Raw genomic sequence first — 27,626 nt, 5'->3', positions numbered from 1 at the left:
GCAAGAGTCCTGGAGTGGGGTGCCATTTGCTACTCCAGGGGATCATCCTGACCCAAGGATGGAACCCGAGTCTACTGCACTGCAGGCGCTCTTCCCGTATAGGCCACCAGGGAAGCCCATTTTAACCTGGATAAGCTTCCTTTATTAATTCCACCAACAATTAGCCTATCATCTTATTTCCTCCACTTCAAGCAATTGGAACGTGTGCTGTCTCTCCCCTCCTCACCCCCTGATTTCTCCTGGCCCTCTGCTGTGAAGCCTCGTTGCCAGGACCTCTGGAAGCAGCGCTAAAATCAGTCCCTGGGACTTCCTGGGCAGCCCAGAGGTGAAGACTGCACCTTCCACTGCAGAGGTTGCCGTGACCTCCTCCGGGGGATCTTCCCCACCCGGGACTGGGTCCCTGTGTCCTATGTCTCCTGATTGGCAGGTGGGATCGTTACCACTAGCACCTGCTGGGAAGCCCCGGTGAGTCACAAAGGCTAACCCTCCTCTTCCTTATGTGCACCGTGAGGTGTGGTGTGCACTCTATAGAGCTGTGTGAATACGCGCCCCAGTGAAGGCAGGGCCACGGCAGACGCGTTCAAGCAGGAGGTGTCCGCATGCTAGCTGGCACTGCTGTGATTGCGGGCTTGCCGGCACACTCGACTCCACGTCCCTCCTCCTGTCTTTCTTAGTTGCGCCGTCATCTCTACAATGCAAGTGACGCCATTGCTCCCCAGGATGGGCGGTGGTCGTGTGTGGTGAGAGATGGGGGCCTTGAGGACTGTAATTTGTGCAACATAAACTCCTACGACTGTGTGTTGTCTGTTGGCCGGTTAGGTCTCTGGTTTGCAGTTCTCTCATGACCCCTAGTTTCTCACTGAAATTCCCTCTGACTGCCGCATCCATCATTGAAAGCTGGGTGTTGTCGTGTCACTGTTGTGACCGAGCTATTTCTCCCCTCGATGCTGTCCATTTTGATTCACAAATCTGGTGGTGTTAGGTGCATGATGCTTATAATTGTTCGATTTCCTTGGTGAATGAAACATTTCTTGATATGTACGGTCTTACTTTGTCTCTTGTAGGCTTTTTTGATTTAGAGATTACTGTATCAGACACTCATACAGCCACCACAATTCTCTTTTTATTACTATTTGCATAGAATATCTTTTTCCAACCTTGCTTCAACCTTCTATGTCTTTGTATCTAAAGTGAGTCCCTTGAGGAGAGTATAGAGATAGGTCATAATTTTTAATCCATTCTGTCAACCTCTGCCTTCAATTTCAAGGTTGAGGCTATCTATGAGTCAGATACTTCCCGATAGGAAAGAGCTTCTGCCATCTCACTACTTGGTATTTGTCCTATTAATTCCTCTATTTCTTCCTCTTTGGTAGTTAAGTGATTTCCTTTCTTAGGTGTCATTTTGATTCTATCTTTCCCTTTCCACATATATTTCAGTTCTTTTCTTAGGGGCTAACTTGAAGATGACAATTAATATCTTAAACAGGTATCTATCTAGTTGAAATATCAACTAGATTCTATGATGTATAAAACAGAGGAGGTGCTCCTATCCATCTCCATCCCTCTGATTTTATACACATATTGTCATAAATTTCAGCCATCCTTATACAATGTGTGTCCATTATATAGATTTATAAATATTGTTCCACGAAATACCTTTCAAATGAGAAAGAAAACCAAGTGATTGCAAGAAAGACAAGAATATTGGCTTAAATGAGATAGCTACCTTGGATCACTCTTAGCACTATCCTTTTTTCTTTAATTAGTTTTTTATTGGAGGATAAGCGCTTTACAGAATTCTGTTGTTTCCATCAAACCTCAACATGAATCAGCCATAGGCGTACATTTACCCCTCCCTTTGGAACCTCCCTCCCCATCCCCTCTAAGCTGATACACAGCCGCTGTCTGAGTTTCCTGAGCCATACAGCAATTTCCCATTGCCTATCTGTTTTACATACGGTAATGTAAGTTTCCATGTTACTCTTTCCACGCGTCTCACCCTCTCCTGCCCTCTCCCCATGTCCATAAGTTGATTCTCTGTGTCTGTTTCTCCATTGCTGCCCTGTAAGTAAATTCTTCAGGACCATTTTTCTAGATTCCGTATATATGCGTTAGAATACGGTATTTATCTTTCTTTTTCTGGTTTACCTCACTCTGTATAATAGGTTCTAGGTCCATCCACCTCATTAGAACTGACTCAAAGGCGTTCCTTTTTGTGGCTGAGTATACTCCATTGTGTCTGTGCACCACAATTTCTTTATCCATTGATCACTCGATAGACATCTAGGTTGCTTTCACGTTCCAGCTCTTGTAAATAGTGCTGCAATGAACAGTGGGTTACAGGTGTCTTTTTCAGTTTTGGTTTCCTCGGGATATGTGCCCAGTAGTGGGATTGCTGGGTCATATGTTGGTTTTATTCCTAGTTTTTTAAGGAGTCTCCATTCTGTCTTCCATAGTGGCTGTATCAATTTACATTCCCACCAACTGTACAAGAGCATTCCCTTTTCTTACACCGTCTCCAACATTTATAGTTGGTCGACTTTGATGTTGGCCATTCTGACTGGTATGAAGTGATATCTCATTGTAGTTTTGATTTGCATTTCTCTAAGAATGAGCCATGTTGAGCATCTTTTCATGTGTTTGTTACCCATCTCTATGCAACCTAGACAGCATGTTTAAAAGCAGAGACATTACTTTGCCATAAAGGTCTGTCTAGTCAAGGCTATGGTTTTTCCAGTGGTCATGTATGGATGTGAGAGTTGGACTGTGGAGAAAGCTGAGCACTGAAGAATTGATGCTTTTGAACTGTGGTGTTGGAGAAGACTCTTGAGAGTCCCTTGGACTGCAAGGAGATCCAACCAGTCCATTCTAAAGGAGATCAGTCCTGGGATTTCTTTGGAAGGAATGATGCTAAAGCTGAAACTCCAGTACTTTGGCCACCTCATGTGAAGAATTGACTCATTGAAAAAGACTCTGATGCTGGGAGGGGTTGGGGGCAGGAGGAGAAGGGGACGACAGAGGATGAGATGGATGGATGGCATCACCGACTTGCTGGGTGTGAGTCTGAGTGAACTCCAGGAGTCGGTGATGGACAGGGAGGCCTCGCATGCTGCGATTCATGTGGTCACAAAGGGTCGGACACGACTGAGCAACTAAACTGACTGACTGATGTCTTCTTTGGAGAAGTGTCTGTTTAGGTCTTTTTCCCACTTTTTGATTGGGTTGGGTTTTTTTTTTTTTTTCTGGTATTGAGTTGTATGAGCTGCTTGTTTATTTTGGAACTTAACCCTTTGTCAGTTATTTAATTTGCTATTATTTTCTCCCATTCTGAGAGTTGTATTTTCACCTTACCATCAAAGGTCCGTGTAGTCAATGCTATGATTTTTCCTGTGGTCATGTATGGATGTGAGAGTTGGACTGTGAAGAAAGCTGAGCGCTGAAGAATTGATGCTTTTGACCTGTGGTGTTGGAGAAAACTCTTGAGACTCCCTTGGACTACAAGGAGATCCAACCAGTCCATTCTGAATGAGATCAACCCTGGGATTTCTTTGGAGGGAATGATGCCAAAGCTGAAACTCCAGCGCTTTGGCCACCTCATGCAAAGAGTTGATTCATTGGAAAAGACTCTGATGCTGGGAGGGATTGGGGGCAGGAGGAGAAGGGGATGACAGAGGACGAGATGGCTGGATGGCATCACTGACTGGATGGACGTGAGTCTGGGTGAACTCCAGGAGTTGGTGATGGACAGGGGGGCCTGGCGTGCTGCGATTCATGGGGTTGCAAAGAGTCAGACACGACTGAGCATCTGAACTGAACTGAACTGATAGTTTCCTTTGCTGTGTAAATGTTTTAAGTTTAATCAGGTCCCACTTGTTTACTTTTGTTTTTTTTGCCATGACTCTAGGAGGTGTGTCATAGAGGATCTTGCTTTGGTTTATGTCATCGAGTGTTCTGCCTATAGTTTCCTCTAAGAATTTTATAGTTTCTGGTCTTATATTAAGGTCTTTAATCCATTTTGACTTTGTGTTTGGTGTTAGGAATTGTTCTAATTTCATTGTTTTACCTGTAGCTGTCCAGTTTTCCAGCACCGTTTATTGAAGAGGCTATCTTTGCCCATTCTATATTCTTGCCTTCTTTGTTAAAAAAAATGGGTACCCATAGGTGCCTGTGTTTATTTGGGGGCTTTCTGTCTTATTTCATTGGCTATGTTCCTTTCTATGTATGGTACTGGCACACAAAAAATTATGTGTTTTTGTGCCAGTACCATACTGTCTTCGTGACTGTAGCTTTGTAGTATAATCTGAATTCAGGAAGGTTGATTCCTCCTGCTCCATTCTTCTTTCTCAAGACTGCTTTGGCTATTTGCGGTCTTTTGTGTTTCCATATGAATTGTGAATTTTTTTGTTCTAGTTCTGTGAAAAATGTCATTAGTAGCTTGATAGGGATCACATGGAATCTGTAGATTGCATTTGGTAGTATCATCATTTTCACAGTATTGGTTCTTCGTACCCAGGAACATGGAGTATCTCTCCATCTGTTTCTGTCGTCTTTGATTTCCTTCATTAGTGTCTTATACTTTTCTGGGTACAGTTCTTCTGTCTCCTGAGGTAAGTTTATTCCTAGATATTTAATTCCTTTTGTTGCTAAGATGAATGGGATTGATTCCTTAATTTCTCTTTCTGATTTTTCAATGTTAGTTTATAGAAATGCAAGTGGTTTCTCTGTATTGATTCTTTATTTGCAACTTTGCTAAATTCACTGATTAACTCTAGTAATTTTCTGGTAGTGTCTTTAGGGTTTGCTATGTACATTATCCTGTCATCTGCAAACAGTGAGAGCTTTACTTCTTCTTTTCCCATCTGTATTGTCTGTTTTAACCTCTCCTTTTTCATTTCTAATTTTGTTGATTTGATTCTTCTTTTTTTTTCCTTGATGAGACTGGCTAAAAGTTTGTCAATTTTGTTTATTTTCTCAAAGAACGACCTTTTAGTTTTATTCCTCTTTACTATTGTTTCTTTCATTTCTTTTTCATTTATTTCTGCTCAGATCTTGTTGATTTATTTCCTTCTACTCATTTTGGGGGGTTTTGTTCTTCTTTTTCCAGTTGTTTTAGGTGTAGCGTGAGGTAGTCTATTCAATGGTTTTCTTGTTTCTTGGGGTAGGATTGTATTGCTGTAAACTTCCCTCTGAGAACTGGTTTTGGATTATAAGAGACTATTATGAAAACTATATGGCAATAAAATGGATAACCTGGAAGAAATGGACAGATTCATAGAAAAGTTCAGTCTTGGACTGAACCAGGAAGACTGGTTGAGTCTTCCTGACTCAACCAGGAAGAAATAAAAATCACAAACAACCCCATTACAAGCACTGAGATTGCAGCTGTGATCAAAAATCTCCCAAAAGAGAAAAGTCCAGGACCAAATGGCTTCACAAGAGCATTCTCGCAAACATTTAGAGAAGAGCGAATGCCTATCCTTCTAAAACGCTTTCAAAAAATTGCAGAGGAAGCAACACTTCCAATTTCATTCTATGAGGCTACCATTACTCTGATACCAAAACCACACAAAGACAACACTAAAAAAGAACACTATGGCCAATATGACTGATGGGCAGAGACACAGAAATCCTCAACAGAATTTTAGCAAACAGAATTCAGCAACACATCAAGAAGTTTGTAAGCCATGATCAGGTTGGGTTTATTCCAGTGATGCAAGGATTCTTCAGTATACGCTAAGCAATCAATGTGATATATCATATTAACAAATTGAAAGATGAAAACCATGTGATCATCTCAATAGATGCAGAAAAAGCCTTTGACAAAATTCAGCACCCATTTATGATGACAACTCTTCAGAAAATGGGCATAGAAGGAACCTGCCTCGACATACTAAAGGCCACATATGAGAAGCCTACAGCAAGCATTATTCTCAATGGTGAAAAACTGAAAGCATTCCCCCTAAGATCAGAAACAAGACAAGGGTGTCCACTTCCAGCACTATTATTCAGCATCGATCTGGAAGTGCTAGCTACAGCAGTCAGAGAAGAGAACGAAAGAAAAGGAATCCAGATGGGAAAGGAAGTAAAGCTCTCACTGGAATGTATTTTTCCATCCTCTCACTTTCAGTCTACCTGTGTCTTTAGGTCTGAAGTGGGTTTCTGGTGGATCGCGTATATATGGGTCTTGTGTTTGTGTCCATTCAGCCAGTTGTCTTTTGGTTGGAGCTGCCAGTGATCAGCTGTTGTGCTGTCCGCCATCCGTGTTCTGTGTGGATCTGTATATTCTTTTCCGCTGGTCAGGTCCTCCTCTCCACTCTCAGCTGGTGTTCTGCATGCACTCCTGTCTCTGAAGGTGTGTTCCTGATGCATCTGTGGAGAGAGACGTACTCCACGTCCCCGCTCTTGTTCTTCTCCTGACCTCTGTTCTTTATACATTCCTGTGGCTTTGAGTTACTGTCCAGTGTTTGAACAGTCATCTTAAAGGATCCCCTTTACGTTTCATATGAGGCACATCTCCAAGGAATAAACTCCCTTGACCATTGTTTATCTACGAAAGTCCTAATTTGAGCTTCAGTGGAGAAGACTTTTTCTGTGCATTGCTTTCCTGGTTGAAATCTTCCAATAGGACTTAATTCAGCCATCCCAATATCTTCTGGCCCCCTGATCTCTGATGTGAAATTTGCTTTCACTTTGTTGAAGATGCCTTGTACGTGATAAGCCACTTCTCTCTCGCAGCTTTAATCGCTTCCTCTTTTGCTCAGTATTTCAGCAGTTTGACTAAATTGTGTCACACCATCTGAATCGTGAAACGTCCTTTTGTGGAGCCTGAACCACCCTTTATAGGTAATCTCCCATCTGGCTTGGAAAGCTTTAAGACATTAATTTTAACCTTTTTTTTTTCAGTGCTTTCCTCTCTCTCTTCTACTTCAAAAACTGCCATTCTGCACATGTTTGTCCACTTGATGGAGTTCTGCGTAATACTTTGCCTGGAGTCACCAGTCCTCATTTTTTCTTCCTTTCTAATCCCCAGTCTGAATAATTTCTTTTGTGGTTTTTTTTTTTTCTACACGTTCATGGATTCTTTCTTCCACCTGCTCAAATGTGCTGAGGAATCACCCTTCCAAGTTACTGTTTTCACTTCTTATACTTTAGCTCCAAATTTTCTTCAACCCTGTTTAAATAATTTAACAACGAGGAAGAAAACATCTTTCTTGAGAAGCAGGTTCTCCTTAGACCTGCCCAATATGGAGACAGCCATCCCCTCACACTGAGGACTCCAGTGCTTTAGACATGGACCTTGATTATATAGCTAGGTGAGTCAGTCTCAGACAAGCACATTAGGAGTGGAAAACCAGAACAGACAGGAGGCTAGTTTTGGACCCTGAGAAGGAAGGCTCATCTCTCGGAGCTCTCAGGTGGGATCAGCCAAGGAACTGGACTTGTCCTCAAGTTTGATGTCCCCTCTTCCCTCTCTAGGGGCTTCACAGGTGGGGCTAGTGGTAAAGAACCAAAGAACCTGCCTGCCAGTGCCTGTCCCTGAGACTAAGAGATGCAGGTTCAGTCCCTGGGTCGGGAAGATCCCCTGGAGGAGGAAATGGCAACTCACTCCAGTATTCTTACCTGGAGAATTCCATGGACAGAGGCATCAGTCCAAGAGATGTGGAACCACAGGCAAAGGTCATGCTGTTCGGTAGTCAGTCCCTACCTCTGAGAAAGCCCATGAGCATTCCAGTCCAGGTGCAAACAGATCATGGGGACAGGCATCCAGTGGTCAGTGAATTGATGAGCGGAGTTTACGGCTCCCTGAGAAGGGGGTGCTGCCCCACACAATCAGCAGTGTCAGGACAGAGGATGCAGGATCCCCCCAGTGTAGAGTCTCCCCACCATCAGAGTCTGCAGATGAGACCCCAGCTCCCCAGCTGAGCACTCTAAGTGACCCTCAGCACCTCTACACCTTCCCTGGTGATTTCACAGGAAGTGGGTGTGTAATGAAAGCAAATGATGAGGATGTGGTCTCCTTTCAGAGCCTGTAGAACAATGTGTCCAATTAATTGTTCAAAACTTAGCTCATCTTGTCGTAGTTTGGTTATTATTTGTGAGAGTTGTTTGACTGTGGGCAGCACACTGGATCTTGTGCCTCAGTTTCCTCATCTTAAACCTGGAGAAGAACAGCTGGATTTTAGCACTGTTCAGAGGCTGTTCACCAGGAGGTTGATGAGATATAAAATCCTTCCCCAGGTCCCTCCACAGAGTCAGCATGCAAGAAACATTTTCACTGGTGATATTTTGGTTTTCAACACGGTGGTTTTTGACTGTAAAGCCAGACAACTTGCTTGCATTTTGTTGCACCCGCCACTAGTTCTGTGGCTTCCGGTGATCTACTGAACTACTGTGTGTCTCAGATCTGTGTGTACAGTGGGGATGACAGCCCCTCCCTCATGCGGACGGAAAGAGCCGGGTGTAAAGGTTTTCACCATGTGCAAAGTCACACAGGAAGAGCTGGAAACATTGGCTCATATGATTAACCAGTCAGTGTTAGTGGACTGGAGAGGACCTGCCCTCCACCACCCACAATAGTGATGAAATGAAAAAATCAGAGGGCGGGGGCATAATGTGAGAAGAAAAGAGTCCTTCAGAGGAAAATGAACAGGACATGGAATTGGCTACCGTGAGAGAATGGAGAGTGAGAGCAAGCCCAGGGCTTCAAATCTGATAAAGAGTAAAATGATGCAACCACGTGCGGCAGGAGAGTCCGGAAGACACTGTGATGACAAAACATGCAACCACATACCGATCTCAGAGCATTCCCTTCCTGCTAACCAGGCCCTCTCCCTGTAAGACTCCCCTTGGTGCTCCCTCCAGTGAACTCGGAGCTCATTTCCCCTCTCTGTTTCTCTTCTGCTTTCAGGGAGAGAAAACAGCCGAGCCCTCGGTGTGGGGGCCATTACTGGCATCGTGATTGGGGTCCTGCTTGTGCTGACGCTGCTGGCTGTCCTGGGGCATTTGATTTTCCTTCACAGGTACAGTGGCATTCCCAGATGCTGCTCCTGCCCCAGGTTGACCCTAGTCCTAGAGGAAGGACACCCCATCCTCCATTTCAGGCCTGGATCTCCAGGACCTCCCCACTTCCCCACGGATATTCTCTCTCGTCCTCAGTTCCTGCCTCACCTGGTATTGACCTGTGGCAGCTTCCTTAACACTGTCCTCATTTATTTTGTTATTTAGTCGTGAAGTTGGGTCCATCTCTTTGCCACTCCATGGACTCCTCTGTCCATGGAATTTCCAGGCAGGAATACTGGAGTGGGTTGCCATTTCCTTCCTCAGGGAATCTTCCTGACCTAGGGATCGAACCTGCGTCTCCTGCATTGGCAAGCGGATTCGTTATCTCTGAGCCACCAGGGAAGCCTCATCTATCAGTTAACAAAATTAAGACCCCTCCATGTCCTAGTTCCCTATATGTAGGCTGGAGGTAGTAAGTACTCAGAAAAAAGTATCTCCTGTATATTTAAATCCAGCTACTATGTGGGGCAGTCATGGGGCCAGGGTCTGAGGGGCATCCTGACCAAGGTCACGCTTGGCCAGAGAGTGGAAGTCTGGACAGGCCAGGTGTGGTCAAATGCCCCCAGCTGGCAGATGCGTTAACAACAGCCCCGGATCATGAGACAGAACATCGTGCCAGGTCAGGGGGAGGTGGGATGTCTTTACACTTCAGGTCCAGGTGATGGAGACAGAGGACAAGGCCGCTGTCACATTTCAGCAGCTCCTGGGTGAGGGCAGGGGGCCACAGCAGCGACACTGCCCTCAGTGAGACCCCAGAGTCACTGGCTTCCGTTTCCTCCCCACGCACTGGCCCTGCTCTCCCCATAAGTGTGATGCGTCCGCTCAGACAAAGCTTTGGATGGATGGATACCTTTCCCAGAGCCCTGGTCCCTTCAGTGACCACTTTCTTCTGAACCCTATTAGCCTATGGTCCTGTCCCTCTCGACTCGTGGCAGATACGGCTTCATAAGGACTTTCCTCAGCTTCCTTGCTGGGGGCTCCCCTCTCAGTGGCCTTGGTGGAGAAAGGAGGAGTTCAGCCCCTACTTGGATGTGGGGATCCTCCTGTCCCGTGTTCTGAGACCAAAGCCCTGACCTCTGTCTACACTCCTCACAAATATGCCTCTTTTGTTTTTCTTCCCTAACCCCGGCTGCCTGCACAACAGAGGGAACTGGCCCCCAGCATCCACCTCAGGTGAGTGTCTATTCAGCCCAGCACAACGGGGTGCCCTGGGCAGGCCCTGCCCTGTCTGTTCCTGCCTGGCTCCCCCAGGGTCTCTGGCCCTTTCTCTGGGGCTTCAGCACAGGGGACCCCGACTGGCTAGTCTGCTTGTCTGGTGGCTTATAATCCTGGGAGGCTCCCTTGCCCTCACTGGGGCCTGAAATTGCCAGAGTGTCTCTCCCTTGGTGGGGCTCTTTCTCCCATGGTTCTCCAGAAGGTAGGCTCTCAGCCTCTCCTGAGAGAATGGGCTAAGCTTCCTCACATGCTCGGTGGTAACTCCTGTCTCCTCCCAGGACGTGGTCCCTCTGGCAGCTCTGTCTCCTAGGTGAGTACATGCCTTCCTTGCCTCTTCTCCCCAGCGTCCCCGCTTCACAGGCTCAGGGCAGGGGGCCTGTCCAACCCTGACGCACTGTGCAGACCCCTTTCACTTGAGAGTAGTTGAAAGTCGCTCAGTCGTGTCCAGCCTTTGTGACCCCATGGACTGTAGACTGCCAGGCTCTTCTGTCCATGGATTTCTCCAGGCAAGAATTCTGGAATGGGTAACCATTGCCTTCTCCAGGGGATCTCCCTGACCCAGGGATTGAGCCGGGGTCTCTCGCACTGCAGGCAGATTCTTTGCCTTCTGAGCCACCAGGGAAGCTCGTAAGAGTGTTTAGGACATAGTAAGTCCCACCAAGCTGGAAGCTGTATCCACTTCAGGGACGGGACCACCCACCACCTTATCCAGAGGCTGCCCTGGGCCCCTCACTTGACCTCAGGAGAACCTTGGATCGAGCCAGGATGAGAGTGGGCACTGGATCATCCATCAGGGGAGCCAGGCTAACAAGGGTGGGAAACAGAGCCCAGACAGGATTTGGGGTGGGGGCTGCAGGTTGGAGATGGCTGCTCGGGAGAAATGACTCTCCTTCGCTCTCCTCTGATGCCTGCTTCCTCCATGCCCAGGCCTCCCTACGTGATGCCAGGCCACCAGCTCCCATCTACCAGGTGAGTGTGGGGATCTAGGTTCTGGTCCCATAAGCCCAAGGTGCAGAGGAAATGCCCCCTGCACACCTGGCTGTGTTTGAAGGTCCAATAAATAGCAGAAAGATGGAAAGGGGATGAAGGGGAGGTGGGTCTGGACCAAAAACCTCTGACAGAAACAGACCCTGGGTGACCCGGGGCTGGGAAGTCCCTGGGAAGTCATCTGACACGGTTACATGAGCTTGGAGGCGTCGGATCTCTTTTGCAGGAATTACTATACCCGAAAGGAGATGTTTACTGTCATATCAGCCACAAAGCAGATGTGGGTCCTTAGTTCCTCCAGACATGTCTCCTTAACAGACTGTGGGAAAGAGCTTACCTGAGACCCAAGACCCGAGTGAGATGAAGAGGAAGAGCTTGAGGCAGAGAACCAGCTCTGAGACCTGAGGCTATTCGGGAACCTGGGCCCAGGCTCAGGGTCCTCCTGGATTCCTGGACACCCTGACAGGCTTCCCTGAACCCTGATGGACCAGAACTCAGGCTGCGATTCCCACAGTGGGGGGAGGTCCCAACAGGGCAGCAGACTGGGCCCGTGACCCACTGTGGACCACCGGAGAGATCTGAGTAAAGAGCACTTTCCTTCTGGCTGCAAAATATACTGCCCCTGGGTCCAGTCCAGCTAGAAATTCACCTGAATCTGTGCTCCGGTCTCTCCATGGTTCCTCAGGGAACACATTAGCTCTAGTTAGCTGACCTCCCCATCTATTCCCTGGGGGAAAGGAAGGGGAAGATTGTGAGAATGGAGGGAGGGGGCATGCTAACAGGAAAGGAGGGTCACCAGACCCTTCGCAGCCACGTGGGCATCGGCAGTCCTCACACTGCCCTGGGGTCCCAGGCACTTCCCAGTGCCTGCTCACCTGGCATGGGGTCTCTGGAGCACACAATATGGGACCATCTGAGACCCACTAGAACCTGAGTCAGGAAGGAGAAGTCGTGGGTGAGACAGCTATTATGGGTGAGGTCCCTTTGCAGCCTCTTGGTGTCCTGAGCCCTCTGGCCCTTATCTTCCATGGGGACAGAGTCTGCAGGAATCACCCGGGCTCATGTGCACCACCTGTGGAACCATGGTGTTTAAATGGAGCAGCAGAGGGAGCTACTGAGGGTATCTCAGGGGTCCTGGCATCTGGCCAACCACAAAGGCACAGCCAAAAGACTTCGTGAAAAAAAGAAGAATGGGTATGGGACAAGGAGGGATGGGGTGTGCCAGAGGGATGGACGTATATACACACATGCTGTCTCCTCACAGAATTTTTCCGTAAAGGGTGAGGATGTTGGAAATGAACATTTTCCTATACTCCCCATGCAAACGCAGTTCAGTGGATACAGTGGCATTGAGTGTGCACACAGGTTGACCAGGACTCCAGTTCTAAGAGGATCCCTGAGCTGGGAGCTCGGACATGGAAGGATTCACCTGCCCTGCTTCTGCTGAGTCCACTGGCCAGCTCCAGGCCTGAGGCAGGGAGCTGCGTACCTGTGTGTCAAATGAATGAGCCCCTGGATCATACTCCACTGGGGCTGAGATTTGTGGTGAGGATGTTCACTGCAGAGCAGATGGTCAGTGTGAAAGGTAGGATGCTTGCTAGTGGCTGTTCCAGACTGAAAACAAATTTGCAGTGAAGTCATCAATGGCAGAGCAGGTCCTCAGCCTGTGGAAAATCAATGTTTCAATGGTGTTTGGATGTTTGAGAAAGAGGGACATGAAAAGAAGACCTGACAGCTTCGGGGATAACATTTAGTTCTGAACTACTCTTAGGAAACATTTTTTTTATTTTTTATTTCCGGCTGCGCTAGTTCTTCATTGTTTTCCACCAGTTTCCTCTAGTGTGGTGAGCAGGGGCTACTCTTCGCTGCGATACGTTGGCTGCTCATCACAGGGGCTTCTCTCTTCCCGAACATAGGCTCTCGGCAAGCACACTTCAGTCGCTGCAGCTCATGGGCTCTAGAGCACAGACTTAGTAGTTCTGATGCATGGCCTTAGTTGCTCAGAAGCATGAGAAATCCTCCTGACCAGGGATGAAACCCGGGTCCCACACTTTTTCAGGTGGATTTCTATCCAGTGAGCACCAGGAAAGTCCTCTAAACAATGCTTAACTTGTAGGCAGACACTGGATCATCATGGCCACCCCACACAAGAGGTTTTCCTGGATACCTGCCACCCACAAGTGTAGGGCCTCCTCAGTATTCAACATTCCACCCCCGAGGTGTGCATTCTACCAGCTGATGAACCCACGTGAATACATGAACATGACCCAGCTTCCATAGCTTACATTAGGCTCACACTTGGCACCGTAACTTGCGTGAGTTTCAGCAAGTGAGCAGCATGGGCTTCCCCGGTGGCGCCGTGGTGAAGATCCTCCTGCCAGTTCAGGAGACCCAGGTGTGATTTCTGGCTCAGGAAGATCTCCTGGAGAAGAAACGGCAACCCACTCCAGTGTTCTTGCCTGGGAAATCCCATGGATAGAGGAGCCTGGCGGGCTCCAGTCCATGGGTCACAGGAGAGTTGCACCTGACTTAGCAACTAGAACAACCACAATGTCAGGAAGAGTCCTGCTGCCCAAGTCACACCAGCAGGGCTAGTGAGCGCAGAGCAGGTGGTTGTGAGTCTGCAGGGCTAGTGAGTGCATAGCAGGTGGTTATGAGTCTGCAGGGCTAGTGAGCACAGAGCAGGTGGTTGTGAGTCTGCAGGGCTAGTGAGCACAGAGCAGGTGGTTGTGAGTCTGCAGGGCTAGTGAGCACAGAGCAGGTGGTTCTGAGTCTGCAGGGCTAGTGAGCGCAGAGCAGGTGGTTGTGTGTCTGTAAATTCAAAAAGGATGACATACATCGCTTGTTCATTTACCCATACTCAAATATGGAAACCACGTGTGAGGCGGCCATAATGATCCACTGTCTATCTATGAGTTGAGCATTGTATAGAGGACTTTCCTGGTGGCTCAGTGGATAGGAATCCACCTGCCAAAGCGTGGGACACGGGTTTCATCCTTGGTTAGGAGGACTTCACATGCTTCTGAGCAACTAAGGCTATACATCAGAACTACGAGGCTCCTCTGTCCATGGGATTTCTCAGGCAAGAGTACTGGAGTGGGGTGCCATTGCCTTCCCTACCCATCCTTTTATCCATCTTTTCATGAAGTCCTGTGGCTGGGCCTCTGTGGTTGGCCAGATGCCAGGACCCCTGACATACCCTCAGTAGCTCCCTCCGCTGCTCCATTTAGACACCATGGTCCCACAGGTGGTGCACCTGAGCCCAGGTGATTCCTGCAGAGTCTGTCCCCAGGGAAGATAAGGGAGGCCCCTGGACCCACGTGACTATTATACTGGGTATCTCGAGCCTTTAGCATGACTGTTAGGGATGCTGGATGGGTTAGACCTGAGCCCTTGGGAAGTATAGTGCTGGGTTTGCCTGTCAGAGTTACCTCTGTCAATAGTATATTTATGGAGAACAGGAAGTTAGTTTGGGGTGACTGTGGAGCCCTAGTTCCTTCTCTTCCCTGGGGTTCACAGGCAGACAGATGAGCCCTCAGGTGACAGATTGTACCCTGGAGACTGGTCTTCAGGCTCCACTTGTTTTTCAGCAGGACCCTTGCTCTGTTGGAAGCATGGGGAGATGGCAAAAGCTCTCACACCAGGCTTGAGGCTCAGACTGGAGGAGCTGGGAGGGTAGCCCAGGCGTTCTGCTCAACCTTGCTCCGTGGGGGAGGGGCATCATTTGGAGAATGAGGGAAGAGGAGGCTGTGCTCAGGGGGCCTCCAGGCTAGGTGATGGCTGTCTCCAAGGTCAGGTACCGAGGGTCAGGACTTAACCATGAAACGTTCCCTCCAAGTGGTAGACAAGCCAGTTATCTGACACTCAGCAGCGGGGAGATACCCTGAGAGGACAGACTTAGTTCTCAGCCTCCTTGAGGACACCCTCCGGGTGCAGGATCATTCACCAGGGAGTTATCATGGGTGTAGCTACAACTAATACACAGACACAATAAAGTGCTCCCGATTCATAAACTAGAGCAAGTGGGTTATCCGTGAACACATTCTACCATGTTCATCTTTGTCATAGAATAGAAATGGGCAGGATATCCAGCCGTCCCTTCCCATTGAGCCCTTCTTGCTGCAGCCCAGGGGCTGAGCACAGCAGAGACACTGTCCATGGTGCTGATGAACACAGGCCACCTGGAGACGTGGGAGTTGTGGTCTTTGAGTCACATCTGCTCTCTTTTCATTCTGAAAAATTGGGCATTGCTAGAAAAGAAGAGGCTTCTGTGGTGGCTCAGACAGTAAAGAATCTTCCTGCAATGCCGGAGACCTGGGTTTGATGAGCCTACAGAGATGGCAATGGCTATCCACTCCAGTATTCTTGCTTGGAGAATCCCATGGCAGATGTGCCTGGAGGGTTACAGTCCATGGGGTTGCAAAGAGTTGGACAGACTGAGCAACGTTCACTTCATAGGAAAGAAGAGGTGGGGAGAACTGCAGGGAGTGAGGACTGGCTTCGATCTCCAGGGCTCAGGGCCAGTGACATTGCTGAGGACGTCATGGCAGGACTTAACCCCACATCAGCATGACAAAGTCCAAGCTGCCCAGAGCAGATTGCAGTGAGGGAAGATGATGACCCCAGCCTTGAGAGGAGTGGTGGGCAGAGCACAGAACCCTAAGAGATGTCCACAGCCTCAAGCCCACAATTTGAGAAATGTGCCCCATGAAGAAGGAAACCTACAGATGAAATCCAGATCACATGACTGGGAGATTACGGTGGGGAATATGGGAGATATGTGGGTTACTTGAAGATTATGGTGGGAAATGTATTGGGCTGAGTCCAATACATTCATATTGTTCCAAGGCAGGAGGGGCAGAGCCAGAGGAGATGGGAGGATGGAAGGAGAGCTTGGGGAGCTTCAAGATGCTCCACTGCTGGCTTTGAAGATGGAGGAAGGGGCCACGAACCCAGGAAAGCAGGCAGCCCCTCACAGGTTGGAAAGGCAAGCAAATGAACTGTCTGTAGAATCCAGAATCAACGGGGTCATATTCACACCTTGATTGAGTAGATTTGTGCCAGTAAATTTGTGGTCATCTGACCTATAGACACAGGTAGACGAAAGTGAGAGGATGGAAAAATATATTCCAGTGTGGGCTTTACTTCTTCTTTTCCCATCTGGATTCCTTTTCTTTCTTTCTCTTCTCTGATTGCTGTAGCTAGGACCTCCAGATAGATGTTGAATAATAGTGGTGAAAGTGGACACCCTGTCTTATTTCTGTTCTTAGGGGGAATGCTTTCAGTTATTCACCATTGAGAATAATGTTTGCTGTAGGCTTCTCATATGTGGCCTTTACTATGTTGAGGTAGGTTCCTTTTATGCCCATTTTCTGAAGAGTTGTCATCATAAATGGGTGCTGAATTTTGTCAAAGGCTTTTTCTGCATCTATTGAGATGAGCATATGGTTTTTATCTTTCAATTTGTCAATATGATATATCACATTGATTGCTTAGCGTATATTGAAGAATCCTTGCATCACTGAAATAAACCCAACTTGATCATGGTATATGAACTTCTTGATGTGTTGCTGAATTCTGTTTGCTAAAATTCTGTTGAGGATTTCTGTGTCTCTGTCCATCAGTATATTGACCCATAGTGTTCTTTTTTAGTGTTGCCTTTAGATCAGCCCTGGGATTTCTCTGGAAGGAATGATGCTAAAGCTGAAACTCCAGTACTTTGGCCACCTCATGCAAAGAGTTGACTCACTGGACTCTGATGCTGGGAGGGATTGGGGGCAGGAGGAGAAGGGGATGACAGAGGATGAGCTGGCTGGATGGCATCACTGACTTGATGGGCATGAATCTGAGTGAACTCCAGGAGTTGGTGATGGACAGGGAGGTCTGGCGTGCTGCAATTCATGGGGTCACAAAGAGTTGGACATGACTGAGCGACTGAACTGAATTTGGTTTTGGTATCGGAGTAATGGTAGCCTCATAGAATGAGCTTGGAAGTCTTCCTTCCTCTGCAATTATTTTGAAAGAGTTTTAGAAGGATAGGCATTAGCTCTTCTCTAAATGTTTGATAGAATTCTCCTGTGAAGCCATTTGATCCTGGACTTTTCTTTTTTGGGAGATTTTTGATCACAGCTTCAATTACAGTGCTTGTAATGGGGTTGAGTCAGGAAGACTGAACCAGTCTTCCTGGTTCAGTCCAAGACTGAACTTTTCTAAGAATCTGTCCATTTCTTCCAGGTTATCCATTTTATTGCCATATAGTTTTCATAATAGTCTCTTATAATTCAAAACCAGTTCTCAGAGGGAAGTTGATAGCAGTACAATCCTACCTCAAGAAACAAGAAAAACATTGAATAGACTACCCAACTTTACACCTAAAACAACTGGAAAAAGAAGAACCAAAACCCCCAAAATTAGTAGAAGGAAATAAATCAACAAGATCTGAGCAGAAATAAATGAAAAAGAAATGAAAGAAACAATAGTAAAGAGCAATAAAACTAAAAGGTCATTCTTTGAGAAAATAAAATTGACAAACTTTTAGCCAGACTCATCAAGGAAAAAACAGAAGAATCAAATCAACAAAATTAGAAATGAAAAAGGAGAGGTTAAAACAGACAATACAGATGGGAAAAGAAGAAGTAAAGCTCTCACTGTTTGCAGATGACTGGATAATGTACATAGCAAACCCTAAAGACACTAGCAGAAAATTATTAGAGTTAATCAGTGAATTTAGCAAAATTTCAAATAAAAAATCAATACACAAAAACCACTTGCATTTCTATAAACTAACATTGAAAAATCAGAAAGAGAAATTAAGGAATCAATCCCATTCACCATTCCAACAAAAAGAATTAAATATCTAGGAATAAACTTACCTAAGGAGACAAAAGAACTGTACCCAGAAAAGTGTAAGACACTAATGAAGGAAATCAAAGAGGACAGAAACAGATGGAGAGATACTCCATGTTCCTGGATAGGAAGAACCAATACTGTGAAAATGATGATACTACCAAATGCAATCTACAGATTCCATGTGATCCTTATCAAACTACCAATGACATTTTTCACAGAACTAGAATAAAAAAATTCACAATTCATATGGAAACACAAAAGATCCCAAATAGCCAAAGCAGTCTTGAGAAAGAAGAATGGGGCAGGAGGAATCATCCTTCCTGACTGACTTCAGATTATACTACAAAGCTACAGTCATCAAGACAGTATGGTACTGGCACACAAAAAGACATGATTTTTTGTGTGCCAGTACCATACATAGAAAGAAACATAGGCCAATGAAACAAGACAGAAAGCCCCCAAATAAACCCAGGCATCTATGGGTACCCCCTTTTTTTAGCAAAGAAGGCAAGAATATAGAATGGGGCAAAGACAGCCTCTTTAATACATGGTACTGGGAAAACTGGACAGCTACATTTAAAAGAATGAGATTAGAACAATTCCTAACACCACACACAAAGACATACTCAAAATGGATTAAAGACCTTAATATAAGACCAGAAACTATAAAACTCTTAGAGGAAAACATAGGCAGAACACTCGATGACATAAACCAAAGCAAGATCCTCTATGACCCACCTCCTAGAGTCTGGAAATAAAAACAAAAGTAAATAAGTGGGACCTGATTAAACCTAAAAGCTTTTGCACAGCAAAGGAAACTATAAGCAAGGTGAGAATACAACTCTCAGAATGGGAGACAATAATAGCAAATTAAATAACTGACAAAGGATTAATTTCCAAAATAGACAAGCAGCTCATATAACTCAATATCAAAAAACCAAACAACCCAAACAAAAAGTGGGAAAAAGAACTAAACAGACACTTCTCCAAAGAAGACATCAGTCAGTCAGTCAGTTTAGTCGCTCAGTCGTGTCCGACTCTTTGCGACCCCATTAATTGCAGCACTCCAGGCCTCCCTGTCCATCACCAACTCCCGGAGCTCACTCAAACTCATGTCCATCGAGTCAGTGATGCCATCCAGCCATCTCATCCTCGGTTGTCCCCTCCTCCTCCTGCCCCCAATCCCTCCAGGCATCAGAGAATTTTTCAATGAGTCAACTCTTCGAGTGAGGTGGCCAGAATACTGGAGATTCAGCTTTAGCATCATTCCTTCCAAAGAACACCCAGGACTGATCTCCTTTGGAATGGACTGGTTGGATCTCCTTGCAGTCCAAGGAACTCTCAAGAGTCTTCTCCAACACCATGGTTCAAAAGCATCAATTCTTCAGCGCTCAGCTTTCTTCACCGTCCAACTCTCACATCCATACATGACCACAGGACAAACCATAGCCTTGACCAGACGCACCTTTGTTGGCAAAGTAATGTCTCTGCTTTTGAATATGCTATCTAGGTTGCATAGAGATGGCTAGCAAACACATGAAAAGAAGCTCAACATGGCTCATTCTTAGAGAAATGCAAATCAAAACTACAATGAGACATCACTTCACACCAGTCAGAATGGCCATCATCAAAAAGTCGACAAACAATAAATGTTGGAGAGGGTGTGGAGAAAAGGGAATGCTCTTGTACTGTTGGTGGGAATGTAAATTGTTACAGCCACTATGGAAGACAGAATGGAGACGCCTTAAAAAACTAGGAATAAAAACACCATATGACCCAGCAATCCCACAGCTGGGCACATACCCCAAGGAAACCAAAATTGAAAAAGACACCTGTACTAATGTTCACTGAAGGGCTATTACAAAAGCTGGAACATGGAAGCAACCTAGATGTCCATCGACTGATGAATGGATAAAGAAATTATGGTGCACAGACACAATGGAGTAACCTCAGCCACAAAAAGGAACGCCTTTGAGTCAGTTCTAATGAAGTGGATGAACCTAGAAACTATTATACAGAGTGAAGTAAGTCAGAAAAAGAAAGATAAATACCGTATTCTAACGCATATATACGGAATCTAGAAACATGGTCCTGAAGAATTTACTCACAGGGCAGCAATGGAGAAACAGACACAGAGAATCGACTTATGGACATGGGGAGAGGGGAGGAGAGGGTGAGATGCATGGAAAGAGTAACATGGAAACTTACATTACCGTATGCAAAATAGATAGCCAACGGGAAATTGCTGTATGGCTCAGGAAACTCAGACAGTGGCTGGGTATCAGCTTAGAGGGGATGGGGAGGGAGGTTCCAAAGGGAGGGGTAAATGTATGCCTATGGCTGATTCATGTTGAGGTTTGACAGAAACAACAGAATTCTGTAAAGCGATTATCCTCCAATAAAAAACTAATTAAAGAAAAAAGGATAGTGCTAAGAGTGATCCAAGGTAGCTATCTCATTTAAGCCAATATTTTTGTCTTTCTTGCAATGGCTTGCTTTTCTTTCTTATTTGAAAGGTATTTCTTGGAACAATATTTATAAATCTATATAATGGACACACATTGTATAAGGATGGCTGAAATTTATGACAATACGTGTATAAAATCGGGGGGATGGAGATGGATAGGAGCACCTCGTCTGCTTTATACATCATAGAATCTAGTTGATATTTCAACTAGATAGATACCTGTTTAAGATATTAATTGTCATCTTCAAGTTAGCCCCTAAGAAAAGAATTGAAATATATGTGGAAAGGGAAAGATAGAATCAAAATGACACCTAAGAAAGGAAATCACTTAACTACCAAAGAGGAAGAAATAGAGGAATTAATAGGACAAATACCAAGTAGCGAGATGCAGAAGCTCTTTCCTATCAGGAAGTATCTGACTCATAGATAGCCTCAACCTTGAAATTAAAGGCAGAGAATCACAGAATGGATTAAAATTATGACCCATCTCTATACTCTCTTCAAGGGACTCACTTTAGATACAAAGACATAGAAGGTTGAAGCAAGGTTGGAAAAAGATATTCTATGCAAATAGTAATAAAAAGAGAATTGTGGTGGCTGTGTGAATGTCTGATACAATAATCTCTAAATCAAAAAAGCCTACAAGAGACAAAGTAAGACCTTACATATTGAGAAAAGTTTCATTCACCAAGGAAATCGAACAATTATAAGCATCATGCACCTAACAACATAGCACCAGATTTGTTAATCAAAATGGACAGCATCGAGGGGAGAAATAGCTCGGTCACAACAGTGACACGACAACACCCAGCTTTCAATGATGGATGCGGCAGTCAGAGGGAATTTCAGTGAGAAACTAGGGGTCGTGAGAGCACTGCAAACCAGAGACCTAACCGGCCAACAGACAACACACAGTCGTAGGCGTTTATGTTGCACAAATTACAGTCCTCAAGGCCCCCATCTCTCACCACACACGACCACCGCCCATCCTGGGGAGAAATGGTGTCACTTCCACTGTAGAGACAATGGCGCAACTAAGAAAGACAGGGGGAGGGAGGTGGAGTCGAGTGTGCCGGCAAGCCCGCAGTCACAGCAGTGCCAGCTAGTGTATGAAAACTTCCTGCCTGAACACAGCTGCTGTGGTCCCGCCTTCACTGGGGCACGTATTCACACAGCTCTATAGAGTGCACACCACACCCCTCGGTGCACTTAAGGAAGAGGAGGTTTAGCCTTTGTGACTCACCGGGGCTTCCCAGCAGGCACTAGTGGTAACGATCCCACCTGCCAATCAGGAGACATAGGACACAGGGACCCAGTCCCGGGTGGGGAAGATCCCCCGAAGGAGGACAACCCCTGCAGTGGAAGGTGGAGTCTTCACCGCTGGCCTGCCCAGGAAGTCCCAGCGACTGATTTTAGCGCTGCTTCCAGCGGTTTTGGCAACGAGGCTTCACAGCAGAGGGCCAGGAGAACTCAGGGGGTGAGGAGGGGAGAGGCAGCACACATTCCAATTGCTTGAAATGAAGGAAATGAGACGATAGGCTAATTGTTGGTGGAATTAATAAAGGAAGGTTATCCAGGTTAAAATGGGCTTCCCTGGTGGCCTATACAGGAAGAGCGCCTGCAGTGCCGTAGACACGGGTTCCATCCTTTGGTCAGGATGATCCCCTGGAGTAGCGAATGGCACCCACTCCAGGACTCTTGCCTGGGAAATCCCATGGACAGAGTAGCCTAGAGAGCTCAAGTCCGTGGTGTCACGGAGAGTCGGACACCACTGAACGACTCAGACGGGAGGCGATGATGGCCACTCACAGGTCACACGCAGCCTGAGCGGGTCGCTTCTGCTGGAGTTGCCCCTGTTGGAGGCCTCACACTGATAATCCCCGGTGTCCTCTCTGCTGACGGGGTCTATGGTGAGGGTGCTCTTGTCTGAGGACAGTGTCATCCTCTCTGCGAGGAGGAGACTCTGGCCTTTGAAGAACCAGCGTATGGAGACCCCAGTGTCATCTGCGAGGCAGGTCAGGATCACGGGGCCTTCATGTTCTGTGACTGTGGTGTTGTTGGCTTGGAGGGAGGGCTTTGCCAGTGGGGTTGTGTAGAGAGAGAGGGGTGACTGCTGAGAGTGGGTGAGGGCGCCTGGGCCTTGCTCCCTCCGCAGTCTCAGGGCCCAGTGACCTCTGTAAAGGTGACTGTGAGGAAGGCCCTGGGTCTTTGTTCAGGTGACAACAGGAAAGAGACGAACGCACATCTCCTCTGACCCCCACATCACGCCAGGGGGACCCTTGCCCTGTTGCTGGGACAACACTCTAGTACTGGACAGTCTGTGCTATCAGCCCTGGGAACCCTGGTTTTCTGACTGTGGTGCTTTCCAGGCCAGACAGGGAGTGCAGGACCTGAGAGTACATGTTGTGATTGGGGATAGAGAGCCTGGGCGCATTGCCAGGGCCTCACACTGACAGGCCGGGAGCGCTGTGTGGCTGGGTGAGAGGCTGTGTGGCAGGAGAGCTTGAGGTACCCTCTGGATGGTCAGAGGAGTCTGAGGGGAAGTGTGGGGTTTCCGGACCATTTGGAGCAAAGAGCAGAAAGCCACACGTGGTGCAGCCAGAGGGAAGGGAGGTTCCTGGTCTGTACTGGGGCCCTGGGTCCTTCTGAGCTGTTCACATGCTTGTCTGAAAAATTTATAATCATTACCTCTCATGCTCACTCACTGTGAGTCTGACGGTAATTTGTTTCTCCCATCATATTCTGGTGATCCTCAGCCACCAACACACAGCAGCCCATCCCCTCCCTGGCTTCATTCAAAGTGGACCTGCCTGGACTTGCCTGGGACCAGAAGTCATGTCCAGTCTGGGTGTCCAGGGGTGATGGCCCATGTACTCGGCCCTGAGAGGGATGGATATGGCCCGGCCTCAGGCACTGTAGATTCAGCAAGTCAGCCTGGCTGACACAAAAGCAGAGGGCATCCAGGGTGAATGGGTCACTGTGGCTGACACTCGCTGGGTCCTGGGCTTTACACACATAGGGTCCTCTGTCATTCCTTGTCACAGTGAATACTGTGAGAGTCCTCTTGTCCTTGGACAGTTCCAACCTCATGCTCTTGGGGAGTTTCTGACTGTTGATCCACCACATATAGGAGGTGTTCTAAGTCTCAGCTCCACATGTTAACACCACAGTGTCCTCGTGCTCCCAGGGTTGGAGATGCTGCTGGTGATGACAGGTGTGGGTTGTATCACCGCGGCAGAAATAACAGAAGAGTATACACCCCTGAGTTTCCCTGGTGGCTCAGACAGTAAAGAATCTGCCTGCCAGTGCAGGAGACCTCGGTTTAATCCCTGGGTCAGGAAGATCCCTTGGAGAAGGGAACTGCCACCCAGTCATACTCTTGCCTGGAGAATTCCATGGACAGAGGAGCCTGGTGGGCTACATACAGTCCATGGGGCTACGAAAGAGTAGGACACGACTGAACGACTAACACTCTCACTTTCTTTATACCTTTAGCCCCTCTAACAGCATCTTTCAACAAAATTGGCATCCTAACCTCTCAGCCAGACAGAGTCTTTGAAGAATAAAGCATGCTTGTGTATGGCAAGACGAATGCATGGGGACCTGAGCTCAGAGTGTGAGGCCACCTGCTCTATGTCTGGGAGAAGCACAGGCTTCCTCGGGGGTCGATTGTGCAGCAGCGTTTAGTGGTGGACAGACCTGGGTGGGATTGAGAGACCACCTGGCATCTATCCTGGTTTCATCAACCAGCCTCGGGAGAGAGCTCCCTGGGTGGCACCCTGGGGTCGAGGAGCTGCCAGGTGTCTTCCTTCCTCTGTTCCTCTCTGGGGGTGCTGAGATTTCTCTGGCATCTCCAAGTCCCCCAGGGCATTTGGTTGATTCCTGGGGACCTTATACCTGTGTGCTCTCCATGCCGAGTCTCAGGAGTAGGACCAGGCTGTGCCCCTGCACGGATGTGGCTCTCAGGGCTGAGCCCTGGCTGGTGACCAGCTTGGAGCCTCGGGATTTGGCACAGGCTTCCCGGTGTCACTGGAGGCAGGATCCCTGGGACAGGGTCTGGTAGGGGCTTCCGGGGGCTGAGATTCTCTGTGAGGATCCCAGCGGCCCTCAGCCCAGGGTCTTCCCTGAGTCCTGCAGGGTCTTCCTCAGGGTCCTCGTCATGGGGAGGGGCCCAGGGGGCTGGACTGAGAGTGCTGTCCCTCTGCTGAGTCCCTCCATTAGCCCGTCCTTCTCTCTACACAGTGTCTGAAGGGCCTGGCTTCCTGGAAGTATTTCTGACCCATTGGAGTTTGTCTCCACACGGTGTGTCCTGCACTGAATGTTCAAACCGCCAAATCACCACACAGGAAATGACACAGAGGGGGATGGGGGCAACTTCCGGGGCTGTCAGTCCTGTGTGAACAGAATTCAACCGCAACCCTCACCCCCGCCCTCGCCTGCCAAACACCCTGAGGTCAGAGAGGAAGCACTCAGGGTGCACGTCGAGGTGTCCAGCCTGTCTTTCTGTCAGTAAATCTTTTTAATGAGCAGGGTGTAGGATCCTGTGTCTCTCTGGGTGACGTTCTGGATCAGCAGGGTTCCGCTGGGGTAAAGTGTCTCCCGTCTGCTGTATGCAGGCCCTTCAGTAGGTGCATTAATGTCTACCCTATATGTTGCAATTATCTGGGTTTTGTCTACCGTTTTTCCTCTGTGCCAGGAATAGCCTAGTGTATTCTTTGTCACGTTGTGGGCAAGTAGAAGAACATCTGACCTTCTGCAGCAAGGGGGGGCACCGTTTCAATAGTGAGCTGAGCAGTGGTGGGCGGGGTCCAGAAAGTTAAGAGTGAGACTAGGAGGGAAGTGAGAGAAATCAGTTAATATTTTGACTTATGTGTTGCAATGCAAAAATGGTGCCCTGGGTCCTGAGCAGGTCTCTTCATCCCTCAGGCTTGGGGTGTGTTTTTATACTGTGTGAGGACACGACTGAGCGACTTCACTTTCACTCTCATGGTCACTCTCACGCATTGGAGAAGGAGATGGCAACCCACTCTTGTCTTCTTGCCTTGAGAATCCCAGGGACAGAGGAGTCTGGTGGGCTGCCGTCTATGGGGTCGCACAGAGTTGGACACGACTGAAGTGACTAAGCAGCAGCACCAGGGTGTGTGCGCATGCGTGTGTGCATGGGTGTGCATGTATGTGTGTGTATGTGTGTATGTTTGTGTGTGTCCTACAGGTTTAACATCAGCAGCATGACCCCCATCACTTCAGCCCCTCTGGGCTCATTTTTCCCTCTGTCTCCCCAGCTGTCCCTGGCTCACTCCCTCGCTGCCCTCACACGCCTGCTCACACTCAGGGGCCTCTTGGGAAATGCCCCCCACAATGACCAGCTGCTGTAAGACCCTCTGTGCTCACTGCTGACCCTTCCCCGCTCCGGTTCCTGCGTGACGCCTATAGCACCCGCCAGCCCACTCTCCATCTCTGTGCTTGTCTGTCTGCCTCCCCAGAGAGCGCGGGCTCCATGAGGGCAGGGGCTTGTCTGATCCTGCTTGAAACCCAGGGCCTGGACCAGGCTCCAGACATTAGTACCTGGGGATGAAGGAAGGAGAGTTCCCAGGAATTCCACAGCCTGGTTTTATTTGTCAGTTCCTAAGGGTGCCAGGTAAGGACAGTGTTTACTGTCCTCGTTCTGTCTTTTTCTGTAGTGACACCCAGATATAAATATTATTATCATCATCAGTCTTCAACAGTTACTGCTCAGAGAAGAATTACTCATAAAATCTACAGCAGTTGAGTCCTCCTGCCTCTCACCAGCTCTAGCTCATGCAGAGTCTCCTGTGGCTGAGACTCCACACTTCCCGGTCCGCTGTCCTCTGCCCTCAGGTCTGAACAGAAGCCCCCTGTCCCCTCTCTCAGAGCCCCGTCTCCCCCAGGGACCAGCCAGGCTCTCATTCTCCAGTCTCCGCCTCCTCCCTGAAAACTGTCCCCTCTCACCTGCCAGCAGGAGCCTGCTCCAGGGGACATGCTGCCTGCTTGCAGGGCCTGACGGGGGCTCCATGGTGCCTGCTGTCTGCTGTGTCCCTCTCTCTGTGAGGAGAACTTCCTCTCCAGAAACGCTCAGAAACCCTGCAGTCCTTGTGTGACCTCTGCTGTCCTTCCCGCTCTGTGCTGGGCCTATTCCCGGGGCAGGAGCACTTGGCTGGGTCACGTGGCCCTGGGGCGGGGTCTCTGCCCAGGCCCCGCCCTCTGCCTCCCCTCTCCTCCTTCCCTCCCTAGTGGCCCCCCTCCCCCTTCCCCCTCTGTCTGTATTTCTATTCCCTGAACTCTGCTGAGTCCTCTGCCTTCTAGAGCAGTGATTCTCCACCTACACACACACACACAGACACACACCTACACACACCTACACACAAACCCCCTCACACCCCTCCTCACACATACCTACATCTCAGCTACACACAGACATCTAGATACACACACATCTACACACACACACATGCACACACACAACCTTGTCTGGAAAAGCACAACCTGGGCGTGTCCGGGTCTGGGGTCCCCACTAGTCTGGATCAGATGCACACTCAGCCTCCCCGACAGCCCTCCTTCATCCCCTCTGGCTTTTCCCTTCAGAGGAGGAGTCTGGGGGCGGGGGGTGCATCAGGAACGCTTGTCACAGGGACGTCCTCCCCACGGTGCGTGGGAATCACCTGTGGAGCTTCGTGAAGACTGCGAACCCCCAGGTCACACCTTAGAAATGCTGTTTCAGCAGCCGCCAGGTGACACGCTTGCCCAGTCTGGCTGAGACCCCAGAACAGCGGTTAGGCCGCCCCACCCACCTCAGTTTTGGCCTCTGCTCTGCTTTGGTCTGGGGTCTCTCAGCACAATCACAGATCCAGGGATTTCCAAATTTTGGTGGTAATTGTTCCTGTGACACAGAAACCCAGCTGGATGCCCAGGGCCTTCCTGTTGTTCTCAAATATCTGAGAAGATTGCAGATATTGGACCTGCCTGAAGGTCACACTGACTCTGGAGGAGAGAAAGGGGTCACATGAGTGATGCCTGGAGAGGGGACCTG

At 48.1% G+C, this 27,626-nt stretch overlaps 1 protein-coding gene and 1 pseudogene across 9 annotated transcripts in view; one reads left to right on the top strand and one right to left on the bottom strand.

Moving 5' to 3' along the window:
• LOC105605823 (carcinoembryonic antigen-related cell adhesion molecule 6-like) overlaps positions 1-27,626 on the top strand; it is a 49,050-nt gene that overhangs the window by 4,155 nt on the left and 17,269 nt on the right. For 2 of the 9 annotated variants that reach the window (XR_009596352.1, XM_042230971.2), the window contains exons 5-8: positions 8,909-9,020; positions 10,205-10,233; positions 10,554-10,585; positions 11,203-11,244. Coding sequence is in view for 6 of the 9 variants with exons in the window: in XM_042230971.2 (XP_042086905.1) it covers positions 8,909-9,020; positions 10,205-10,233; positions 10,554-10,585 (173 nt within the window). In the remaining 3 variants the exon portion in view is untranslated. Of the gene's footprint in view, positions 1-192; positions 466-8,908; positions 9,021-10,204; positions 10,234-10,553; positions 10,586-11,202; positions 11,245-11,488; positions 16,818-16,914; positions 17,417-19,302; positions 20,552-27,626 lie in introns of those variants that run through there. The other 7 variants (XM_060398634.1, XM_042230970.2, XM_027978386.3 and 4 more) reach the window with 7 other exon arrangements.
• Positions 22,359-26,724, bottom strand: LOC114117900 (carcinoembryonic antigen-related cell adhesion molecule 1-like; annotated as a pseudogene).

Source organism: Ovis aries, chromosome 14 (genome assembly GCF_016772045.2).
Source record: "Ovis aries strain OAR_USU_Benz2616 breed Rambouillet chromosome 14, ARS-UI_Ramb_v3.0, whole genome shotgun sequence".
NCBI lineage: Eukaryota > Metazoa > Chordata > Mammalia > Artiodactyla > Bovidae > Ovis > Ovis aries.
This window is presented reverse-complemented; position numbering and strand designations above follow the sequence as displayed.